The 24,147-nt window shown below is 52.5% G+C and overlaps 1 protein-coding gene across 1 annotated transcript in view; it reads right to left on the minus strand.

Annotated features, from left to right (window-relative positions):
* The window catches only part of SYNGAP1 (synaptic Ras GTPase activating protein 1), a gene marked incomplete at its 5' end in the record, with an annotated part of 710,344 nt that overhangs the window by 658,388 nt on the left and 27,809 nt on the right, over positions 1-24,147 (minus strand). The window contains 3 exons of the mRNA XM_075580961.1: positions 9,436-9,672; positions 11,061-11,205; positions 11,495-11,639. Coding sequence (XP_075437076.1) covers positions 9,436-9,672; positions 11,061-11,205; positions 11,495-11,639 — 527 coding nt within the window. The remainder of the gene's footprint in view (positions 1-9,435; positions 9,673-11,060; positions 11,206-11,494; positions 11,640-24,147) is intronic.

A 24,147-nucleotide genomic window follows, 5' to 3' on the forward strand; every position in this document is an offset into this window, starting at 1 on the left:
GGGGGGACACTATGTCTCACACGTCCCCTCTGTCTGTGTCACACTGCAGTAGGGGCTGGGGGTCACTATGTCTCACATGTCCCCTCTGCCTGTTGCACCCTGCAGTAGGGAGGGGGGGACACTATGTCTCACTCGTCCCCTCTGTCTCTGTGTCACCCTGCAGTAGGGAGGGGGGGACACTATGTCTCACACGTCCCCTCTGCCTGTGTCACCCTACAGTAGGAAGGGGGGAACACTATGTCTCACGCGTCCCCTCTGCCTGTGTCACCCTGTAGTAGGAAGGGGAGGACACTATGTCTCACACGTCCCCTCTGCCTGTGGCACCCTGCAGTAGGGAGGGGGGGACACTATGTCTCACTCGTCCCCTCTGTATCTGTGTCACCCTGCAGTAGGGAGGGGGGGACACTATGTCTCACACGTCCCCTCTGTCTGTGTCACCCTGCAGTAGGGAGGGGGGGACACTATGTCTCACACGTCCCCTCTGCCTGTGTCACACTGCAGTAGGGAGGGGGGGACACTATGTCTCACACGTCCCCTCTGCCTGTGGCACCCTGCAGTAGGGAGGGGGGACACTACAGTATGTCTCACACGTCCCCTCTGCCTGTGTCACCCTACAGTAGGGAGGGGGGGACACTATGTCTCACACGTCCCCTCTGCCTGTGTCACCCTGCAGTAGGGAGGGGGGGACACTATGTCTCACACGTCCCCTCTGTCTCTGTGTCACCCTGCAGTAGGGAGGGGGGGACACTATGTCTCACACGTCCCCTCTGCCTGTGGCACCCTGCAGTAGGGAGGGGGGAATACTATGTTTCACACGTCCCCTCTGCTTGTGTCACCCTGCAGTAGGGAGGGGGGGACACTATGTCTCACACGTCCCCTCTGCCTGTGGCACCCTGCAGTAGGGAGGTGGGGACACTATGTCTCACACGTCCCCTCTGCCTGTGGCACCCTGCAGTAGGGAGGGGGGGACACTATGTATCACACGTCCCCTCTGTCTCTGTGGCACCCTGCAGTAGGGAGGGGGGACACCATGTCTCACACGTCCCCTCTGCCTGTCGCACCCTGCAGTAGGGAGGGGGGGACACTATATCTCACACGTCCCCTCTGTCTGTGTCACCCTGCAGTACGGAGAGGGCGGGGACACACTATGTCTCACACGTCCCCTCTGCCTGTGTCACCTTGCAGTAGGGAGGGGGACACACTATGTCTCACACGTCCCCTCTGCCTGTGTCACCCTGCAGTAGGGAGGGGGGGACACTATGTCTCACACGTACCTCTGCCTGTGGCACCCTGCAGTAGGGAGGGGGGAACACTATGTCTCACACGTCCCCTCTGTCTCTGTCACGCTGCAGTAGGGAGGGGGGGACACTATGTCTCACACATCCCCTCTGTCTCTGTGTCACACTGCAGTAGGGAGGGGGGGACACTATGTCTCACACGTCCCCTCTGAATGTGTCACCCTGCAGTAGGGAGGGGGGACACTATTTCTCACACGTCCCCTCTGTCTGTGGCACCCTGCAGTAGGGAGGGGGGACACTATATCTCACACGTCCCCTCTGCCTGTGTCACCCTGCAGTAGGGAGGGGGGGACACTATGTCTCACACGTCCCCCTGCCTGTGGCACCCTGCAGTAGGGAGGGGGGACACTATGTCTCACACGTCACCTCTGCCTGTGTCACCCTGCAGTAGGGAGGGGGGGACACTATGTCTCACACGTCCCCTCTGTCTCTGTCACCCTGCAGTAGGGAGGGGGGACACTATGTCTCACATGTCCCCTCTGTCTCTGTCACCCTACAGTAGGGAGGGGGGGACACTATGTCTCACACGTCCCCTCTGCCTGTGTCACCCTGCAGTAGGGAGGGGGGGACACTATGTCTCACACATCCCCTCTGTCTCTGTGGCACCCTGCAGTAGGGAGGGGGGGACAATATGTCTCACACGTCCCCTCTGTCTCTGTGTCACCCGGCAGTAGGGAGGGGGGGACACTATGTCTCACACGTCCCCTATGCCTGTGGCACCCTGCAGTAGGGAGGTGGGGAAACTATGTCTCACACTTCCCTTCTGCCTGTGGCACCCTGCAGTAGGGAGGGGGGAACACTATGTTTCACACGTCCCCTCTGCTTGTGTCACCTTGCAGTAGGGAGGGGGACACACTATGACTCACACGTCCCCTCTGCCTGTGTCACCCTGCAGTAGGGAGGGGGGGACACTATGTCTCACACGTCCCCTCTGCCTGTGTCACCCTGCAGTAGGGAGGGGGGGACACTATGTCTCACACGTCCCCTCTGCCTGTGGCACCCTGCAGTAGGGAGGGGGGGACACTATGTCTCACGCGTCCCCTCTGCCTGTGTCACACTGCAGTAGGGAGGGGAGGACACTATGTCTCACACGTCCCCCCTGCCTGTGGCACTCTGCAGTAGGGAGGGGGGGACACTATGTCTCACTCGTCCCCTCTGTCTCTGTGTCACCCTGCAGTAGGGAGGGGGGGACACTTTGTCTCACACGTCCCCTCTGCCTGTGTCACCCTACAGTAGGGAGGGGGGAACACTATGTCTCACGCGTCCCCTCTGCCTGTGTCACCCTGCAGTAGGGAGGGGAGGACATTATGTCTCACACGTCCCCTCTGCCTGTGGCACCCTGCAGTAGGGAGGGGGGGACACTATGTCTCACTCGTCCCGTCTGCCTGTGGCACCCTGCAGTAGGGAGGGGGGGACACTATGTCTCACACGTCCCCTCTGTCTGTGTCACCCTGCAGTAGGGAGGGGGGGACACTATGTCTCACACGTCCCCTCTGCTTGTGTCACACTGCAGTAGGGAGGGGGGGACACTATGTCTGACACGTCCCCTCTGCCTGTGGCACCCTGCAGTAGGGAGGGGGGACACTACAGTATGTCTCACACGTCCCCTCTTCCTGTGTCACCCTACAGTAGGGAGGGGGGGACACTATGTCTCACACGTCCCCTCTGCCTGTGTCACCCTGCAGTAGGGAGGGGGGGACACTATGTCTCACACGTCCCCTCTGTCTCTGTGGCACCCTGCAGTAGGGAGGGGGGACACTATGTCTCACACGTCCCCTCTGTCTCTGTGTCACCCTGCAGTAGGGAGGGGGGGACACTATGTTTCACACGTCCCCTCTGCCTGTGGCACCCTGCAGTAGGGAGGGGGGAACACTATGTTTCACACGTCCCCTCTGCCTGTGGCACCCTGCAGTAAGGAGGTGGGGACACTATGTCTCACACGTCCCCTCTGCCTGTGGCACCCTGCAGTAGGGAGGGGGGACACTATGTATCACACGTCTCCTCTGTCTCTGTGGCACCCTGCAGTAGGGAGGGGGGGACACCATGTCTCACACGTTCCCTCTGCCTGTGGCACCCTGCAGTAGGGAGGGGGGGACACTATATCTCACACGTCCCCTCTGTCTGTGTCACCCTGCAGTACGGAGAGGGGGGGGACACACTATGTCTCACACGTCCCCTCTGCCTGTGTCACCTTGCAGTAGGGAGGGGGACACACTATGTCTCACACGTCCCCTCTGCCTGTGTCACCCTGCAGTAGGGAGGGGGGGACACTATTTCTCACACGTCCCCTCTGTCTCTGTGTCACCCTGCAGTAGGGAGGGGGGGACACTATGTCTCACACGTCCCCTCTGCCTGTGGCACCCTGCAGTAGGGAGGGGGGGACACTATGTCTCACACGTCCCCTCTGTCTCTATCACTCTGAAGTAGGGAGGGGGGGACACTATGTATCACATGTCCCCTCTGTCTCTGTGGCACCCTGCAGTAGGGAGGGGGGGACACTATATCTCACACGTCCCCTCTGCCTGTGTCACCCTGCAGTAGGGAGGGGGGGACACTATGTCTCACACGTCCCCTCTGTCTGTGTCACCCTGCAGTATGGAGAGGGGGGGACACACTATGTCTCACACGTCCCCTCTGCCTGTGTCATCTTGCAGTAGGGAGGGGGACACACTATGTCTCACACGTCCCCTCTGCCTGTATCACCCTGCAGTAGGGGGGGGGGGGACACTATGTCTCACACGTCCCCTCTGCCTGTGTCACCCTGCAGTAGGGAGGGGGGACACTATGTCTCACATGTCCCCTCTGCCTGTGGCACCCTGCAGTAGGGAGGGGGGGACACTATGTCTCACACGTCCCCTCTGTCTGTGTCACCCTGCAGTAGGGAGGGGGGGACACTATGTCTCACACGTCCCCTCTGCCTGTGTCACCCTGCAGTAGGGAGGGGGGGACACTATGTCTCACACGTCCCCTCTGTCTGTGGCACCCTGCAGTAGGGAGGGGGGGACACTATGTCTCACACGTCCCCTCTGCCTGTCACCCTGCAGTAGGGAGAGGGGGACACTATGTCTCACATGTCCCCTCTGCCTGTGGCACCCTGCAGTAGGGGGTGGGGGACACTATGTCTCACACGTCCCCTCTGCCTGTGTCACCCTGCAGTAGGGAGGGGGACACACTATGTCTCACACGTCCCCTCTTCCTGTGTCACCCTGCAGTAGGGAGGGGGGGACACTATGTCTCACACGTCCCCTCTGCCTGTGTCACCTTGCAGTAGGGAGGGTGGGACACAATGTCTCACACGTCCCCTCTGCCTGTGTCACACTGCAGTATGGAGGGGGGGGGACACTATGTCTCACACGTCCCCTCTGCCTGTGTCACACTGCAGTAGGGAGGGGGGGACACTATGTCTCACACGTCCCCTCTGCCTGTGTCACCCTTCAGTAGGGAGGGGGGGACACTATGTGTCACACGTCCCCTCTGTCTCTATCACTCTGAAGTAGGGAGGGGGGACACTATGTATCACACGTCCCCTCTGTCTCTGTGGCACCCTGCAGTAGGGAGGGGGGGACACTATGTCTCACACGTCCCCTCTGCCTGTTTCACCCTGCAGTAGGGAGGGGGGGACACTATGTCTCACACGTCCCCTCTGTCTGTGTCACCCTGCAGTACGGTGAGAGGGGGACACACTATGTCTCACACGTCCCCTCTGCCTGTGTCATCTTGCAGTAGGGAGGGGGACACACTATGTCTCACACGTCCCCTCTGCCTGTATCACCCTGCAGTAGGGAGGGGGGGACACTATGTCTCACACGTCACCTCTGCCTGTGTCACCCTGCAGTAGGGAGGGGGGGACACTATGTCTCACACGTCCCCTCTGCCTGTGGCACCCTGCAGTAGGGAGGGGGGGACACTATGTCTCACACGTCCCCTCTGTCTGTGTCACCCTGCAGTAGGGAGGGGGGGACACTATGTCTCACACGTCCCCTCTGCCTGTGTCACCCTGCAGTAGGGAGGGGGGGACACTATGTCTCACACGTCCCCTCTGTCTGTGGCACCCTGCAGTAGGGAGGGGGGGGCACTATGTCTCACACGTCCCCTCTGCCTGTCACCCTGAAGTAGGGAGAGGGGGACACTATGTCTCACATGTCCCCTCTGCCTGTGGCACCCTGCAGTAGGGGGTGGGGGACACTATGTCTCACATGTCCCCTCTGCCTGTGTCACCCTGCAGTAGGGAGGGGGGGACACTATGTCTCACACGTCCCCTCTGCCTGTGTCACCCTGCAGTAGGGAGGGGGGGGACACTATGTCTCACACGTCCCCTCTGCCTGTGTCACCTTGCAGTAGGGAGGGTGGGACACAATGTCTCACACGTCCCCTCTGCCTGTGTCACACTGCAGTATGGAGGGGGGGGGACACTACTGTATGTCTCACACGTCCCCTCTGCCTGTGTCACCCTGCAATAGGGAGGGGGGCACACTATGTCTCACACGTCCCCTCTGCCTGTGGCACCCTGCAGTAGGGAGGGGGGACACGATGTCTCACACATCCCCTCTGCCTGTGGCAACCTGCAGTAGGGAGGGGGGGACACTATGTCTCACACGTCCCCTCTGTCTGTGGCACCCTGCAGTAGGGAGGGGGGGACACAATGTCTCACACGTCCCCTCTGTCTCTGTCACCCTGCAGTAGGGTGGGGGGGACACTATGTCTCACACGTCCCCTCTGCCTGTGTCACCCTGCAGTAGGGAGAGGGGGACACTATGTCTCACATGTCCCCTCTGTCTCTGTGTCACCCTGCAGTAGGGAGGGGTGGACACTATGTTTCACACGTCCCCTCTGTCTCTGTCACCCTGCAGTAGGGAGGGGGGGACACTATGTCTCACACGTCCCCTCTGCCTGTGTCACCCTGCAGTAGGGAGGGGGGGACACTATGTCTCACACGTCCCCTCTGTCTCTGTGGCACCCTGCAGTTGGGAGGGGGGGACACTATGTCTCACATGTCCCCTCTGTCTCTGTGTCACCCTGCAGTAGGGAGGGGGGGACACTATGTCTCACATGTCCCCTCTGCCTGTGTCACACTGCAGTAGGGAGGGGGGGACACTATGACTCACACGTCCTCTCTGCCTGTGTCACCCTGCAGTAGGGAGGGGTGGACACTATGTCTCACACGTCCCCTCTGTCTCTGTCACCCTGCAGTAGGGAGGGGGGGACACTATGTCTCACACGTCCCCTCTGCCTGTGTCACCCTGCAGTAGGGAGGGGGGGACACTATGTCTCACACGTCCCCTCCGTCTGTGGCACCCTGCAGTAGGGAGGGGGGGACACTATGTCTCACACGTCCCCTCTGCCTGTCACCCTGCAGTAGGGAGGGGGGGACACTATGTCTCACATGTCCCCTCTGCCTGTGGCACCCTGCAGTAGGGGTTGGGGGACACTATGTCTCACACGTCCCCTCTGCCTGTGTCACCCTGCAGTAGGGAGGGGGGGACACTATGTCTCACACGTCCCCTCTGGCTGTGTCACCCTGCAGTAGGGAGGGGGGGACACTATGTCTCACACGTCCCCTCTGCCTGTGTCACCTTGCAGTAGGGAGGGTGGGACACAATGTCTCACACGTCCCCTCTGCCTGTGTCACACTGCAGTATGGAGGGGGGGGGACACTATGTCTCACACGTCCCCTCTGCCTGTGTCACACTGCAGTAGGGAGGGGGGGACACTATGTCTCACACGTCCCCTCTGCCTGTGTCACCCTTCAGTAGGGAGGGGGGGACACTATGTGTCACACGTCCCCTCTGTCTCTATCACTCTGAAGTAGGGAGGGGGGGACACTATGTATCACACGTCCCCTCTGTCTCTGTGGCACCCTGCAGTAGGGAGGGGGGGACACTATGTCTCACACGTCCCCTCTGCCTGTGTCACCCTGCAGTAGGGAGGGGGGGACACTATGTCTCACACGTCCCCTCTGTCTGTGTCACCCTGCAGTACGGTGAGAGGGGGACACACTATGTCTCACACGTCCCCTCTGCCTGTGTCACCTTGCAGTAGGGAGGGTGGGACACAATGTCTCACACGTCCCCTCTGCCTGTGTCACACTGCAGTATGGAGGGGGGGGGACACTATGTCTCACACGTCCCCTCTGCCTGTGTCACCCTGCAATAGGGAGGGGGGCACACTATGTCTCACACGTCCCCTCTGCCTGTGGCACCCTGCAGTAGGGAGGGGGGACACGATGTCTCACACATCCCCTCTGCCTGTGGCAACCTGCAGTAGGGAGGGGGGGACACTATGTCTCACACGTCCCCTCTGTCTGTGGCACCCTGCAGTAGGGAGGGGGGGACACTATGTGTCACACGTCCCCTCTGTCTCTATCACTCTGAAGTAGGGAGGGGGGGACACTATGTATCACACGTCCCCTCTGTCTCTGTGGCACCCTGCAGTAGGGAGGGGGGGACACTATGTCTCACACGTCCCCTCTGCCTGTGTCACCCTGCAGTAGGGAGGGGGGGACACTATGTCTCACACGTCCCCTCTGCCTGTGGCACCCTGCAGTAGGGAGGGGGGGACACTATGTCTCACACGTCCCCTCTGTCTGTGTCACCCTGCAGTAGGGAGGGGGGGACACTATGTCTCACACGTCCCCTCTGCCTGTGTCACCCTGCAGTAGGGAGGGGGGGACACTATGTCTCACACATCCCCTCTGTCTGTGGCACCCTGCAGTAGGGAGGGGGGGGCACTATGTCTCACACGTCCCCTCTGCCTGTCACCATGCAGTAGGGAGAGGGGGACACTATGTCTCACATGTCCCCTCTGCCTGTGGCACCCTGCAGTAGGGGGTGGGGGACACTATGTCTCACATGTCCCCTCTGCCTGTGTCACCCTGCAGTAGGGAGGGGGGGACACTATGTCTCACACGTCCCCTCTGCCTGTGTCACCCTGCAGTAGGGAGGGGGGGGACACTATGTCTCACACGTCACCTCTGCCTGTGTCACCTTGCAGTAGGGAGGGTGGGACACAATGTCTCACACGTCCCCTCTGCCTGTGTCACACTGCAGTATGGAGGGGGGGGGACACTATGTCTCACACGTCCCCTCTGCCTGTGTCACCCTGCAGTAGGGAGGGGGGCACACTATGTCTCACACGTCCCCTCTGCCTGTGGCACCCTGCAGTAGGGAGGGGGGACACGATGTCTCACACATCCCCTCTGCCTGTGGCAACCTGCAGTAGGGAGGGGGGGACACTATGTCTCACACGTCCCCTCTGTCTGTGGCACCCTGCAGTAGGGAGGGGGGGACACAATGTCTCACACGTCCCCTCTGTCTCTGTCACCCTGCAGTAGGGTGGGGGGGACACTATGTCTCACACGTCCCCTCTGCCTGTGTCACCCTGCAGTAGGGAGAGGGGGACACTATGTCTCACATGTCCCCTCTGTCTCTGTGTCACCCTGCAGTAGGGAGGGGTGGACACTATGTCTCACACGTCCCCTCTGTCTCTGTCACCCTGCAGTAGGGAGGGGGGGACACTATGTCTCACACGTCCCCTCTGCCTGTGTCACCCTGCAGTAGGGAGGGGGGGACACTATGTCTCACACGTCCCCTCTGTCTCTGTGGCACCCTGCAGTTGGGAGGGGGGGACACTATGTCTCACATGTCCCCTCTGTCTCTGTGTCACCCTGCAGTAGGGAGGGGGGGACACTATGTCTCACATGTCCCCTCTGCCTGTGTCACACTGCAGTAGGGAGGGGGGGACACTATGACTCACATGTCCCCTCTGCCTGTGGCACCCTGCAGTAGGGAAAGGGGGACACTATGTCTCACACGTCCCCTCTGCCTGTGGCACCCTGCAGTAGGGAGAGGGGGACACTATATCTCACACGTCCCCTCTGCCTGTGGCACCCTGCAGTAGGGAGGGGGGGACACTATGTCTCACACGTCCCCTCTGCCTGTGTCACCCTGCAGTAGGGAGGGGGGGACACTATGTCTCACACGTCCCCTCTTCCTGTGGCACCCTGCAGTAGGGAGGGGGGGACACTATGTCTCACGTGTCCCCTCTGTCTTTGTAACCTTAAATATGGGGGGGGGTGGGAAGACCCTACAGTATTTCCCAAACATCCCCTTTGTCACTCCCCCCGTAGGCCTGCCCTCACTTGTTGAAGCTGGCCAGGTTCTGGATGACCTTAGAAATGAGTGTGAGAGTCCTAGATGTTTGTTCATCGGGATATTCCTGCATCAAGCCGAAGAGGCTGGGGGACATAATGGCCGGACACAGGAAGCGGAGGAAGAGAGAGGCACTAATGAGTCTGTCTGCTATGTCTTCCCGGCCACGCTCTGCACAGCGCATCCTCCAAGATGCAAAGACCTCCTTCAGCTCCCGAGGGAACACGCTGAGACAAAGGGAGAGATGGGGAGAGAGAGAGCGAGAGAGAGAGGGAAAAGAGAGAGAGAGACGGGTTGAAAGATGGATGCATGGTAGGATGGATAGTTAAATGGAGGGATGGATAGAGGGGTGGTAGGATGCATAGATGGACATTAGTGTTAGGATGGATTGATGGTAGGATGCATAGAGGCATGGTAGGATGGAGAGATGGGTGGTAGGATGTATAGGTGGGTGGTAGGATGGATGGTAGGGTGGGTAAATGTATGGAAGGATGGATAGATGGATGGTAGGATGAAAAGATGGATGATAGGATGGATGTATGAATAGAGGGATGATAAGATGGATAGATGGGTGGTAGGATGGATAGTGGCATGGTAGGATGGATGCATGATGGATAGATGCATGGTAGTTTGGATAGATGGATAGATGTATGGCAGGATAGATAAAGGGATGGTAGGATGGATAGAGGGATGGTAGGATGGATAGAGGGATGGTAGGATGGATAGAGGGATGGTAGGATGGATAGAGGGATGGTAGGATGGATAGAGGGATGGTAGGATGGATAGAGGGATGGTTATAAGGGTGGTAGGATGGATAGATGGATGTTTAGATGGATAGATGTATAGCAGGATAGATAAAGAGATGGTAGGATGGATAAATGGGTGGATGGGTGGTAGGATGGGTGGTAGGATGGGTAGATAGATGGTAGGATGGATAGATGGGTGGTAGGATGGATACATGCATGGTAGTATGGATAGATGTATGGTAGTATGGATAGATGGATAGATGAATTTTTGGATGGATAGAGGGATGATAAGATGGATAGATAGATGGTAGGATGGATAGATAGATGGTAGGATGGATAGATGCATGGTAGGATGGATAGATGCATGGTAGTATGGATAGATGTATGGTAGTATGGATAGATGGATAGATGGATAGATGAATTGTTGGATGGATAGAGGGATGATAAGATGGATAGATGCATGGTAGGATGGATAGATGCATGGTAGGATGGATAGATGGAAGGTAGGATGGATAGATGCATGGTAGGATGGATAGATTGATGGAAGGATAGATAAAGGGATGGTAGTTAGGATGGATGGATGGGTAAATGAATGGAAGGATTAATAGATGGATGGTAGGATGAAAAGATGGATGATAAGATGGATAGATGAATAGTAGGATGGATAGAGGGATGATAAGATGGATAGATGGATGTTAGGATGGATATATGGTTTGTAGGGTAGATGGATGGTAGGATGGATACATGGGTGGTAGGATGGATAGATAGAGGGGGGGAAACAATAAGTACAATATTATAGATTCTGAATATTAGATATTCTTCATTCTCTCCTCTTTCTCCCCACAGGCATCCCATGACTTGTCACTGACCAGTGGGAGTTGACAACCTTGCAGAGTGCAAGTTCACAACACATCCTGAGATTGGCCTGGTGATCGGGCAGTGCAGAGGGCGGACAACGCATGGGTTCAACCTCACAGTCCTCCTCTGACTCATACAGAGCCCGGATAAACTCACCTGTGAGAGAGAGACTAGGGAGTGAAGTCAGAGAGAGGAGGGGGGTGGAGGAGAGGGAGGAAAAGAAAATGGAGAGAGCATGGGGAGAGAGGAAGAGTAGGGGCGAGTGAGGGAGAGACAGAGAGAGGGAGGTGGAGAGAGAGGTAGAGAGAGAGAGAGAGAGGCAGTGAGAGGAGGTAGAAAAACAGGAGAGAGGGATAGAAAGGGAGAGAGAGTGAGGGGAGAGAGCGATGAGTTAGAGGGATGAGATGGAGAGGGTAATGAGAGCGAATGGGCACTGTTCTCTTACCAATGGCTTCCTTGAGGTATCTCTGTCCTATCAGTTTCAGATACTCCTCTATGGCTTTAGTTGCAAGTGTGTTCTCACGGAGAATAAGGTGCTCTCTGTCCATGAACCGATCAACCTCTGTCATAGCCATGTCTGAGAGAAAGTCCTGAGAAAGGAGAGTGTGAGAGACAGGGAGAGGCAGAGAATGAAACATAGATAGGGAAGAATAACCTTTGTGATATCCATGTCTGAGAGATAGTCCTGAGGAAAGAGAGAGTGTGAGAGGGAGAGGAGAGAAAAAGAGCGAATAATAACTTCTGTGATAGCCATGTCTGAGAGAAAGTCCTCAGGAGAGTTAGTGAGAGAGAGAGAGAGAAGGAGAGGGACAGAGAAGATTATCCTATGTCATAGCCATTGTCGTGTCTATGAGGAAGTCCTGAGAAGAGAGTGTAGGAGAGAAAGAGAAAGAGAATAACCTCTGTTGTTGCCATATCTGAGAGGAAGTCATAAGAAGAGACTATAGGAGAGAGAGGGATAGAGAGATTGTGAGAGAAAGGGGGAGGCAGAGAAGGAGAGAGACAGAGAAGTAATACATCTGTCATTGCCATTCCTGAAAGGAAGTCCTGAGGAGAGAGTGTGTTTGAGATAGGGTGAAAGACAGAGTGAGAAAGTGGGAGAGAAAGAGAGACAGAGAAGAATAACCTCTATCAGAGTCATGTCGGAAAGGAAGTCGTGAGGAGAGAGAAGGTGTTAGAGACAGGGAGAGAAGGAGAGAAGGATATACTGTAAAGAAGAAGAATCTCTGTCATATTCATGTCTGAGAGGAAGTCCTGAGGAGAGAGAAGGTGTTAGAGAGAGACAGGGAGAGAAGGATATAGAGAAGAATAATCTCTATCAGAGTCATGTCGGAAAGGAAGTCGTGAGGAGAGAGAAGGTGTTAGAGAGAGACAGGGAGAGAAGGATATAGAGAAGAATAATCTCTATCAGAGTCATGTCGGAAAGGAAGTCGTGAGGAGAGAGAAGGTGTTAGAGAGAGACAGGGAGAGAAGGATATAGAGAAGAATAATCTCTATCAGAGTCATGTCTGAGAGGAAGTCTTGAGGAGAGAGAAGGTGTTAGAGAGAGACAGGAAGAGAAGGATATACTGTAGAGAAGAATAATCTCTATCAGAGTCATGTCTGAGAGGAAGTCCTGAGGAGAGAGAAGGTGTTAGAGACAGGGAGAGAAGGATATAGAGAAGAATAATCTCTGTCATAGTCATGTCGGAGAGAAAGTCCTGAGGAGAGAGAAGGTGTTAGAGAGAGACAGGGAGAGAAGGATACAGAGAAGAATAATCTATGTCATAGTCATGTCGGAGAGAAAGTCCTGAGGAGAGAGAGGGAGGTATCTGAGAAGAAGTCGTAAGGAGTCATAGCAGCCTATTCGTTAAACTCTGATATTGTCAAATCACACAAAAATGGCATGCAATTGGCCGAGTTAAAATTAGGGCACTATCTCCGTATTCATCAAAATCACACGGTTTGAAAGGTGATTTGCTGCAATAGGAAAGGAAACTGACAGATACAAACCTCACCTCCTTCAGGTGGGAGGAAAGCGGCTTTTGCAGGAGAAAATTATTTGAATATATTTGAAAAATTATTTGAATATATTCTACATATTGATATTAGCATATTCCCAGGTATCTCTCCAGGTGGAGTAATGGTGTATCTCTCAAAAGCCCTATCTGACCTACCTGATGGAAAGCATATTTCTGACTGTGACTTTAATTGTCTAATTTGCATACAAAGCATATCCAGCACCGAATCACATTAAAAACGGACATTGTCAAGCTTTTTGCATGTATGATAAGAGCCCAATGAAGATAGCGAGATGCTAATCCATGTGAAAACAAATCGTTGAATAGGCCTCAAAGAGACGGAGAGGAAGTTCTCTCGTGTCCCTTTCGTTATACACACACAGAGCCGGATACAGCAAACTCTGTTAAAATAGAGTTATCGCACCCTGGTAAAAAAGAAACGCCTCTTATTGCCGCTATTTTATGATTTTATACATCAACATTGCGATAATAATTTACTGGGTGCAATATTTTATCCAAAGTCTCGGAGTGGGAATTAATGCGACATTAATAACACGTTATGGGGCTTATGCAGAGAGGATAGAGATTAACAGGGAAAACGGCAATGAAATATCCACAAATTTGGGATAAATTATGGTCGTATGCAGAAAGCGCCTTTACCTTCTTTTAGCAGATGGTAGTAAAATAGCCAAGTTTTCCTGGCTACCTGGAACACGCCATAGTAAAGGGCAGAATGGCGCGTTCCAGCGCTTCGGTCCTTCTGGCATTGCACGCTAAAATAGCATGGCGAGTTCCAGGTTCTCGCCACGAGTGTGGCGACTTTTACACTTTACAAAACTGTTCTGGCGGATTTTAAAAATCGCGCCATTTTCTCCTGACTAAAAGGTTTTCTGGCAAGTTTTTTGGCCAGAAGATGGCGAAATTCCCTTTCCGATCCTCTCTGCATAAGCCCCTAAATACTGAATCGCGATCTCTTTTATCATATTTCTATTATAGGTTTTTGTAATAAGTATTATTACAGAACTGTAATGGGGACTTATCACTGAGAGAAAATGCCTCTAAATTCAGCAGAGTGCTGGTTAATTGCACACAGGCAATCAACCAGACTCCACCAGGCTGATTAGGACTCTTAGAAAAGCCTGATGTGAGAAACAGGAGAGGGATTCCTTAGCTCACATTTGGGCTGACACAGGAAAGCAGAGAAGCCTGCACACAGACACTCTCTTGAGCACAAAGGTTGTGCTGAGATCAGACACCCAGAGACCTATATTTCCTGGACACAGAGGACCCAGGAACCTGCCAGAGACTGACATGGAGGGCCACCTGCTTAAGGTACCTCCTGAGACTTTGGGGTGATAGGCTGGTAATGGGAATATCCCTCCAGTCCTGCAGATAGGGGAAGGGAAGGGAAGTTAGCCCTTACACAGGGATAGGGGTTTGTTATTTTGTGTTTTTGTATGTTTTGCCCAGATAAAGGAACAGGCTCAATAAAACCAAGATATAATTTTCACCCAAATCGGTCTCCATTATATGTACTTCTGCACACATCTCTTACACGAACCCTATGGTAGAAATAACATTAACCCCATGGATGCCTGTGGTTACCAAGGTATACCACGCAATGCTTTACTAACCACTAAGATAACCAAGGGGTTAACCTCTACCACCGATCCCCGGGAGGCCTAACCACGGACCCCAGGTCAACTAGTCAACTACTCCCATCACTCACCCCCCTACCCCTAACCCAACAAACCGACCCCCACCACCCAAGTACATTAGCCCTATTAGTTAAAAAATATATTAAACCGAAAAATCCCATTAAAAAAAAATTGCCTTTAAATTCATTGATTGTCACTCTAGTTACCTAGGCCCTCAAAGGGAGCCTAGATAGCCACATTGGCAATCAATATTGACCTCTAAATAAATGTATAACGTACCCCAGCCAGGAGGAAGGCCACCCAGAACAAATCCAATAAAAGGGATAGATGCCCCCATGAAAAAAATAATCCAAGCCCGATGGCTTTAAATAAAAAATATCCAAACAAAATTCCTAAAAAAAGCAACATTAACATTGGATCATCAACTTGCCGCAAAGCCCTCGACCCTCAGTTGATTGATCCTCTGATACTCAGAATCTTGAGTGAGCATTTATTTCTTATTCTCGTCTTCTTTTCTTTAACGCTGCCTTCTTCTTTATCCTCTTCTATCTTCAACCACCGGATATGGCTTCTTCCTGCCTTCTGCGATGACTAAGCCGGGCCAGGGTCATCACAGAAGGCCAGTAACATGGTACATAAATCAGATTGGTTGATGTACCATGTGGTTCTCTCACTTTTGGTTGAGATGCCAAGTGAGGGAGCCACGTGGTAAATCAACCAACGGAATTGATTCATGCGCCATGTGATTGCCTTCTGCGATGGCCCTGGCCCTACGTAAGGCTTGGCCATCTCAGAAGGCGGGGAGAAGCTGAAGAGGCCGCCTCCTGTGGCTGAAGATAAAAGAGGATAAAAAAGACAGCTTTAAAGAAAAGAAGAAAGAAATACTCACTCAAAACTCTTCTGCTATCAATTGAAGATCGACAGCTTTGTGGCAAGTTGAGGATCCAATATCGTCAAGCCAGGATGGCTATGGATTACAAAAACGGCCAATGCTCCCCTGGATTTACTTTTAACATGGGATTTTTTTGACCATTAGACTTAGATTCATTTTTTTGTGGTTATTGGTTAGGGTTTTTGCTTTTTTTTTTATGGTTGGGTCATATTGGGACGTACTATATGGCCGATAATACAAAGAAATGCGGGATTAGTCCTATTTTGTACCAGATCTATAAAAAAAAACCCATTACTTTTAGCAGTGCTGCAGTGATGTATTGCCCTATAAAAATAACAGATTTCATGGAGCGGTAATACCGCATTTTTTGCTTACCGCAGTGTGACAGAGTGAAGTCAACTCCTATCAGTTACGCCTGGGAGACATATGTCTGAGTGCTTCATCCAGCACTCTGTCACGCTGTGCAGCCCATAGACCAGGCCAGTCCCCTGTACTGAGGTGGGATGTTGAATATACACACCGACAGCAGAGGGAGTGGGTCCGGGATGTGGTTGTAGCGTGGCCAGGCCTGGGTTAAGATTTAGAATAGTCGTTGTACTTGCCGAGTTCAGGAGTATAGAGAGTTCCGTAGTTTAAATCCGTTTCCGTGTCCAAGGGTCTGAGAGGTAAGAATCGTGATGGGTAAGCTGAAGTCGGGAGCCAGAGGGGTAAGTCAGACAAGCCGGTTCAAATCTGTAGGAGAAAAGACAAACAGGAGCACGACACAGTATCCAGGCTACACAGGAAGCAAGGAGCTATGCAGAGCAAGGAAGTGAAGTCACAGCCGGATATTTAAAGCGACAGTGACCAATCCGGACGAGGGGCATGGCGGAGGCGTGTCGAGGAGCTGCTCGTGAGTGGCTGAGAGACCAGGAAATAGTAGAGCCCAGCTGAGGGTCTGTAACACCAGTGCCAGAATCCAAGATGGCGACGGCAGAGTTCAAGGTATGCACTGGGCGGCGGCATGGGTAGCGACGGGGGGCATGGGCAGCAGCCGCTGCAGTACTGGTAGTGGGTAAGGAGGGGTCACGCCGCAAGGGACGTGGCCCCCGATTCCTTACAGTACCCCCCCCTTCAGGATCGACCTCAGGACGATCCATCCAAGGCTTCTGCGGAAATTTCTTGTGGAAGCGATCCAAGAGAACTGGAGCATGGATGTCCTCCTTGGGTACCCAAGAGCGTTCCTCTGGACCATAACCCTTCCAGTGAACAAGGAATTGTATCTTTCCTCTGGATACACGAGAATCCATGATTGTCTGGATTTCGAATTCAGGTTGTCCTTGGACCGTGACTGGTTTGGGTCTTTGGGTCTTAGCAGGGAACCGTTTGCTTTGGACGAATGGCTTGAGCAGGGAAACATGGAATACATTTGGAATCCTCATGGAAGACGGAAGTTGCAGACGAAATGCCACAGGATTGATTTGTTCCTGGATCAGAAAAGGCCCTAAGAATCGAGGTGCTAATTTCGGGGTCGGAGACTTCAACTTGATATTTTTAGACGAAAGCCAAACTCGGTCCCCTGGCTTGTAATTAGGGGCCTGTTGACGACGGTGGTCTGCCTGAGACTTGAATTTCTGAGCGGCGCTAAGAAGCGCGGACTGAATCTTGATCCATGACTTCTGAAGAGTAGTTACCTGTTCATCAGCCGCCGGCACTCCTATCGGAATGTTTGAGATTGGCAGTCGACTTGGGTGGAAACCATAATTCACGAAGAACGGGGTTTCATGCGTGGATTCATTACGAAGTGAATTGGTTGCAAATTCTGCCCAAGGTAGCAGATCAACCCAATTATCCTGGGAATCGGAAATAAAACACCGCAGGTTTTGTTCCAGCGTTTGATTAAGTCTTTCTGTTTGCCCATTAGTTTGGGGGTGATAGCCTGATGAGAAGGATAGCGCCATGCCAAGCCTCTTGGAGAAAGCCCGCCAAAATTTCGATATAAATTGTGTGCCTCGGTCCGAGACTATGGATGTAGGTATCCCATGGATGCGAAACACCTCCTTGGTGAAGATATCAGCTAGGGTGGGAGAGGAGGGAAGTCCTTTGAGTGGAACAAAGTGGGCCTGTTTTGAAAAACGGTCAACGATGACCAAAATGGTATTCATCCCTCTGGAAGGGGGTAGATCCACAATGAAATCCATTGAAATATGTGACCATGGACGTTCGGGTACTGGCAAGGGCATGAGCAAGCCTGAGGGTCTTTGATGAAGAGTCTTGTTTTGTGCGCATACTGGACAAGCACTAGTAAATTCATGAACCATCTTTGCCATATTAGGCCACCAAAAAGTACGTTTGATAAGATCCAAAGTTCTTTTGAAACCGGGATGGCCGGCTGAACGGACAGAGTGACCCCATTCTAATATCTTTTGATGAAACCTGGGTGCGGCATAAAGAGTTCCCTCCGGTACCTCTAGACCACTCAGAATTTGTGTTTGAGCTTCAACGATCTTTTCGAGAATGTCAAATGAGTTGGCGGAAATTATAAACTTAGAGGGTACGATAGTTTCAGGGGTTTCTTCGGATCTTTCCTCCGGAGAAAATTGTCGGGACAAGGCATCAGCTTTTGTGTTTTTAGAACCAGGAATATAGGACAGAGTATAATTAAATCTTGAGAAAAATAGTGCCCAGCGAGCTTGACGAGACCCCAGACGACGTGCATTTTCGATATACAGAAGGTTTTTATGGTCGGTCAATATAGAAATAGGTTCGCGGGAACCTTCCAGGAGATGTCGCCATTCCTGTAAGGCCATCTTGATAGCCAAGAGCTCTCTATTGCCAACATCATAGTACTTTTCAGCGGGCGAAAACTTCTTTGAAAAAAAACCGCATGGATGAAGCTTATCTTGAGGGAAGAATCTCTGGGACAGGATGGCGCCTGCACCACAATCAGACGCATCAACTTCTAAAGTAAAAGGAAGACTAACATCGGGATGTCGCAGGATGGGTGCCGAGACGAAAGCTTGTTTCAGGGTTTCGAAGGACGAGACGGCCTGCGGAGGCCATACAGACGGGTCAGCTCCCTTCTTGGTAAGGGCTGTAATGGGAGCCACAGTGGTGGAAAAATTTCGAAAGAATTTCATATAGTAATTTGAGAAGCCCAAAAAACGCTGGATGGCTTTGAGAGAGTTGGGCTGAGGCCAATCCAAAACAGCCTTAAGTTTTTCAGGGTCCATTGAAAATCCTTTATCAGAAATTATATAGCCTAAGAAGGCAGTAGAGGTTTGATGAAAAAGACATTTCTCGAGCTTAGCGTAGAGATTATTGACACGAAGGCGAGCGAGAACGAGCCTGGTATGCTGGACATGATCTTGAAGATTTTTAGAAAAAATTAGGATATCGTCCAGATAGACGATTACGAAAGAATTGAGAACATCACGGAAGACATCATTCATGAAATCCTGAAAAACAGCAGGAGCATTGCATAAGCCGAAGGGCATTACAAGATACTCGTAGTGGCCGCTTCTGGTATTGAAGGCAGTCTTCCATTCATCGCCTTCTCGGATGCGAACAAGATTGTAAGCTCCTCGGAGGTCTAGCTTGGAAAAAATCTTTGCCCCTTGAAGCCTATCAAAAAGTTCGGAGATCAGCGGAAGGGGGTATCGATTCTTGACTGTGATGAGATTGAGCCCTCGGTAATCAATGCATGGTCTCAGGGATCCATCTTTCTTTTTGACAAAAAAGAAACCGGCACCAGCGGGGGACGAAGAATTACGGATGAATCCTTTTTCAAGGTTTTCTTTGATGTATGCTGCCATGGCTTCAGTTTCAGGGAGAGACAAGGGGTAGGACTTACATTTTGGAAGAACAGCGCCGGGAACCAGATTAATGGGGCAATCATAAGGTCTGTGAGGAGGTAGAACCTCCGATTGTGTCTTGCTAAACACGTCGATGAAATCCGCATATGCTTCAGGAAGAGCGGAATCATTAGCCGGGGGCGTTTCCACTCCCGCGAGGACTGTGGTAGGAGAAATGACTGGCAATGGTGAGGCGTCTGACTCTGGCTCCCACTGAATTGTCTTGCCATCCCTCCAATCAATGCGTGGGTTGTGCTGCTGTAGCCAGGGTAATCCTAGGATAACTGGAACGGCAGGAGAGTGCATCACGTCAAAGGATATGATTTCGGTATGAGTACCGGCAGAAAGGGTGAGAGGAAGAGTCTCTAACGTGATGAAGGCAGGTTGCAAAGGGCGACCATCAATAGCCTCGAGGCCAATCGGTGATTTCTTAGCGATGAGCGGAATCTTGTTAAGAGTAGCAAAATCTTGATCCACAAAGTTACCACCGGATCCTGAATCAAGAAAAGCGGCTGTGGTTACGCGAAAATTCGGACCCTCAAGCGAGACTGGAAGCATAATTCTCTTAGGGAGTTCCTCTTCAGAGATAGGGTGAGAAGATATTGACCCCAAAATGAGTCCCTCTTGCCCCATTGGTCGTGTTTGTTCTTTGGGCCTTAAAGGACAAAAACGTACCGTATGTTCAGGAGATCCACAATAGTAGCAAAGGCCCTCATTCCGGCGACGAGCCCTTTCGGCAGTCCGGTCAGGAGTTCTATCGGCAGTCCTGTCGGTATTACGGAACTCTTGACTGGCAATCTGCATGGGTTCCACAGTGTCTAGAACAGGACGAATAGCTGGGAAGGATCTGGGGAGAATAGGGTCAGAAGAGAAAATTCTGGGACGCTGGCGTTCATGACGGCGCTGTTGAAGGCGCTGATCCACTCGTATGCCTTGTGCGATCAATTCCTCCAATTCCTGGGGCCTGGGCTGAACTGCAAGTTCATCCTTTACAGAGTCGGACAAACCTTGCCAAAACACAGCAATAAGGGCTTCTTGGTTCCAATGCGTCTCTGCCGCGACAGTCCGGAATTCCAATGCATATTTGGCTACGGACCTACGACCTTGAGACAATTGAACAAGAGAAGCAGCGGCAGTATCTCTGCGGGCGGGAATATCAAATACCTGCTGGAATTCTTGGCGGAAGAGCTGGTAATCCTGGGTGGTTTCCGCACGCAACTCCCAGATGGGAGAGGCCGACACACCGACAGCAGAGGGAGTGGGTCCGGGATGTGGTTGTAGCGTGGCCAGGCCTGGGTTAAGATTTAGAATAGTCGTTGTACTTGCCGAGTTCAGGAGTATAGAGAGTTCCGTAGTTTAAATCCGTTTCCGTGTCCAAGGGTCTGAGAGGTAAGAATCGTGATGGGTAAGCTGAAGTCGGGAGCCAGAGGGGTAAGTCAGACAAGCCGGTTCAAATCTGTAGGAGAAAAGACAAACAGGAGCACTACACAGTATCCAGGCTACACAGGAAGCAAGGAGCTATGCAGAGCAAGGAAGTGAAGTCACAGCCGGATATTTAAAGCGACAGTGACCAATCCGGACGAGGGGCATGGCGGAGGCGTGTCGAGGAGCTGCTCGTGAGTGGCTGAGAGACCAGGAAATAGTAGAGCCCAGCTGAGGGTCTGTAACACCAGTGCCAGAATCCAAGATGGCGACGGCAGAGTTCAAGGTATGCACTGGGCGGCGGCATGGGTAGCGACGGGGGGCAGGGGCAGCAGCCGCTGCAGTACTGGTAGTGGGTAAGGAGGGGTCACGCCGCAAGGGACGTGGCCCCCGATTCCTTACACACTCATAAGGGTTAACTCAGGTGGAAGTTAGGAAATCAGAACTCTTTAGCTGACACCTGAGAGCCAGCAAGGTAGATAAAGGATCATGTGACTGGCAGTAGCTGCCAGAGAGAGAGAGAGAGAGAGAGAGAAGCACACTGCTGCGTGAGCTCTTAGAACTAAAGTAAGGATTATTCATTTGTTTACTGACTGCTTAAAGTACCCTTATGGTTTGGTTCTGGTTTAGCCAGCCAGCCTGCTAGATAGGTCTGCTGTGTTATTAGTCAGTTTTTCTCCCAAAGTGGAGCAGGATTTATTTTGTTAAAGGGACAGTGTACCCGCATGTTATGTTACTGTGGAGAAATAAAGCCACTGAACGTTTTTATTTATCCTGAAACTATACGTGTGGACTGTTCCCTGACCTCGGCTACAGGCCGTCCTGCCACAGGTGGTGTCAGAAGTGGGATGTCGGACGGCCCCTGTATCTGAAGGGCCACACAAAAAAAAAATGGAGAAATTATTTTCTCAGTTCTTTGAGCAACAGCTCCAGCTAGCAGAGAAGCAAGCAGAGCGACAAGCCCAGCAAGATGAGCGACAAGCCCAGCAAGCTGAGCGACAAGCCCAGCAAGATGAGCAACAGGCCCGGCTAAAGGAAAAGCTACTCCAACTGCTGGTCGAAGGCCCAACCCCAGGCAGACCAGGGATTCCAAATAACCCACCGGTGATGCTGCCTAAAATGAAGCCAAACGAAGACCCAGAGGCATTTCTCCTCACTTTTGAAAGGGTAGCCACGGCCCACGGCTGGACAGTTGATCGCTGGGTAACAACTCTGGCTCCACTCCTCATAGGGGAAGCTCTGGCAGCCTACCAGGCTCTTCCAGCGGACGAGGCCATGGACTATCAGAAACTAAAGGCTGCTATTCTGGATCGCCTAGGCCTCACGCCAGAGACCTACCGACAGCGGTTCCGGACAGTCAAATATACAAACCGAGACAGACCCCGGGTCGTAGCCCACCGCTTAGTAGACTTATGTGCCAGGTGGATACAACCGGAAAAACATGACAAGGCAGAGATCCTTGAACAGTTTGTGCTCGAGCAGTTCATACAGATACTGATCCCCTCCTCCCGCTCCTGGGTAAAAAGACACGCTGCATTTTCCCTGGATTCAGCGGTCCGCTTGGTGGAAAACTTCCAGGGCGACGACACCCAACAGGATAGCTGGGAACGGCCGGTGCAAACACCAGTTGCTTCCGGTGATACTAGTGGCAGGAGAGCAGACAATCGAGGGGTCTACAACCCGCCAGCTCGGGAGATCCAGTCAACCCGATCGGAAGACCCTTTCCCATCTTGGAGGGTTCCTGGTACAAACTCCCGCAGAGACGCCCATCCTGGGTCCGAGGCCACTGGATCACTCAAGGGAGGCGGCCACCCACAGTATTCCCCGAGAACCTGGACTCCTGTCACCCACCCGGTGGAGAGGATAACCCCACCAACCAGAAGGGAGGACCCCATCCAACAGCGGAGAGGTCCAAACACCGAGCCCCGTCGAGATCTTCCGCGGACGACCAAGTTTGCGGACTCAGGAGATGAGGAAATGGACTGTTCATATGGCAGAACCACTGCCACAGCTTGTCTCTGAGGGGACCACAATCCGTGGTTAGTCCCAGCATCTCTGGAGGGGACAAAAGTAAACGCCATGCTGGACTCGGGCTCTGGAAAAACCCTGATCCTAGAGGGCCTAATTCCAAGCAATAGACTATCTTATGACTCTCCTTGGAATATCGAGTGTATCCATGGGGATACAAAGAGATACCCAACGGCGAACGTTACACTGCGTATCCAGGATCAAGAGGCTAGCCTACTAGTGGGAGTTGCTCCCTGGCTACCTGCTCCTGTTCTACTTGGCCGAGACTGGCCCTACCTCGAAACATTGTTGGCCCCTACTCCTACGGAGCCTACTTCTCTGGTACCGGAGAAGCCCGGAGACTTGTTCCCTTTTTCCCCAGAGATTTTCCCCCGTAGACACCATGTCCCAAAGACACGTAAACAGAGACATGCGTAAAAACAGGACTGGTTAAGAAAGGCTGGGACTTTTGGTAACATTAGTCAGCCCAAAGGACTGCAGTTCATGGCCGGGGATGACCAGGGTGGGGAACAGATAGATACGGGAGTGTTGCCAGACCTGGATCTTCCTGACTTCCGTCAGAGGCAGAGGGAGGACCCAGCTCTGGCTAGACAATATGAGAAGGTAGTACAGGTCAACAACAAGATAATAGATGAACAAGGTGTAAAAGTGTTTCCACATTTTGAACTGTTGAATGACATACTATATCGTGTGAATAAGGTTACACAAACAGGGGAGGTCATTCGACAGATGCTAGTCCCTAAAGGGTAGATTAAAACAGTGTTTACCCTAGCCCATACTCTCCCATGGGGTGGTCATTTGGGCAGAGATAAGACCACGGACCGCATCTCGTCCTGGTTTTACTGGCCAGGCATACATGGTGACATCATGAAACTATGTGAGACATGTCCTGAATGCCAGTTAACTAGCCAAAAAGGACAGAAGCCGGCTCCTTTGGTTCCTCTGCCCTTGGTAGCCATCCCATTCGAGAGAATTGGGGTAGATCTGGTCGGACCTTTAGAACCCTCTGCGAAGGGACATAAATTTATACTCGTTGTTGTTGATTATGCCACCAGGTATCCTGAGGCCTTCCCTCTGAGATCAGCCACTACTAAACAGGTTGCTCACAGGCTGTTAGAACTGTTTTCTAGGGTAGGACTTCCACAAGTAATGTTAACTGACCAGGGAACAAATTTCATGGCAAAGTTAATGCAGGATGTCCTGAAGTTATTGGAGGTAAAATCCGTCCGGACCTCGGTCTACCATCCTCAGACTGATGGATTGGT

Source organism: Ascaphus truei (genome assembly GCF_040206685.1).
Source record: "Ascaphus truei isolate aAscTru1 chromosome 20 unlocalized genomic scaffold, aAscTru1.hap1 SUPER_20_unloc_4, whole genome shotgun sequence".
In the NCBI taxonomy this organism is placed as follows: domain Eukaryota; kingdom Metazoa; phylum Chordata; class Amphibia; order Anura; family Ascaphidae; genus Ascaphus; species Ascaphus truei.